Here is a 987-nt window from a genome sequence, read left to right on the forward strand (position 1 = left end):
GGGGCACCCCAGTTCCCGCGCAGCGATGGCCAGGCTCAGCAGGACGCCTACATGGTGCCCCAGAAGCAGGCACGGGAGCAGCCAGCCACAGTGCTGCCACACCGAAACACCACCCGCCAGCCGAAGACACGGCCCCCGTCCGAGCAGAACATGGATTTCCTCAACGTGCCCGACCAGGGGGTGGCCGGGTAGGTCCCGTACAGGCGCTCATGTCCCGCCCCTACCCCATCCTCCCCTCCCACTGCTGCTGGTCCCAGGAGATGCTCTTTCCCCCTAAGCAGCTCGGCTGCCTGACTGAGCGACAGCCCGACCAGGTCCGGGCAGTCTGGCCTTGCTGGCAGGACAGCACCTCCCAGGCTCTTGCACACCCCAGTTCTCCCAGTCCCTGCACTGGGAGGACCCACCTGAGCTGCAGGCACAGAGCACCACGTCGGTGGGGGAAGCAGGATGGGAAGGAGGGTGCAGCGCATCCCATGCCCTCCCACTCTCCCCGGTGTGGACGCTGTTTCTCCCGGTCCTGCAGCATGCAGCGCCGGCGAAGCCTGAGCCAGCAGCCGCCCCCAGCCAGGCGTCCCAAGCCGCAGCCCAAGGCGGCCGTGCCGCGCTGCCAGGCGCTCTACCAGTACATCGGGCAGGACGTGGACGAGCTCAGCTTCAACGTGGGGGACATCATTGACATCCTGCTAGAAGGTACCGCCGGGCTCCCGCCCTGCCCAGCTCCTCCCCGCTGTGCCCCATGACAGCGCCCACGCCTGACCTGGTTCTTTTTTTCTCCCCTTCCCAGATATCTCTGGCTGGTGGAAAGGCCGGCTGCACGGCAAGGAAGGGCTTTTCCCTGGGAACTATGTGCAGAAGATCTGAGCCGGGCGCAGCAGCCGCATGGCCGGTGGCAAGGAGGGGATCGCCATCCTCCCACCCCACCTCCGCCGAGGCCGTGCCGAAGGGGCCGGTGGTGGCTCTTCGGCGGGTGTGCAGCCCACACCCGGG

At 67.5% G+C, this 987-nt stretch overlaps 1 protein-coding gene across 1 annotated transcript in view; it reads left to right on the top strand.

Annotated features, from left to right (window-relative positions):
* The window catches only part of MYO1F (myosin IF), a 13,025-nt gene extending 12,164 nt beyond the window's left edge, over positions 1-861 (top strand). The window contains exons 25-27 of the mRNA XM_019472550.1: positions 5-188; positions 524-690; positions 785-861. Of these exons, the coding sequence (XP_019328095.1) occupies positions 5-188; positions 524-690; positions 785-861 (428 nt within the window). The remainder of the gene's footprint in view (positions 1-4; positions 189-523; positions 691-784) is intronic.
* The last annotated feature ends 126 nt before the right edge of the window (positions 862-987 follow it).

The sequence above is a fragment of the Aptenodytes forsteri genome, unplaced genomic scaffold (genome assembly GCF_000699145.1).
Source record: "Aptenodytes forsteri isolate BGI_AS27 unplaced genomic scaffold, ASM69914v1 Scaffold308, whole genome shotgun sequence".
Lineage (NCBI taxonomy): Eukaryota > Metazoa > Chordata > Aves > Sphenisciformes > Spheniscidae > Aptenodytes > Aptenodytes forsteri.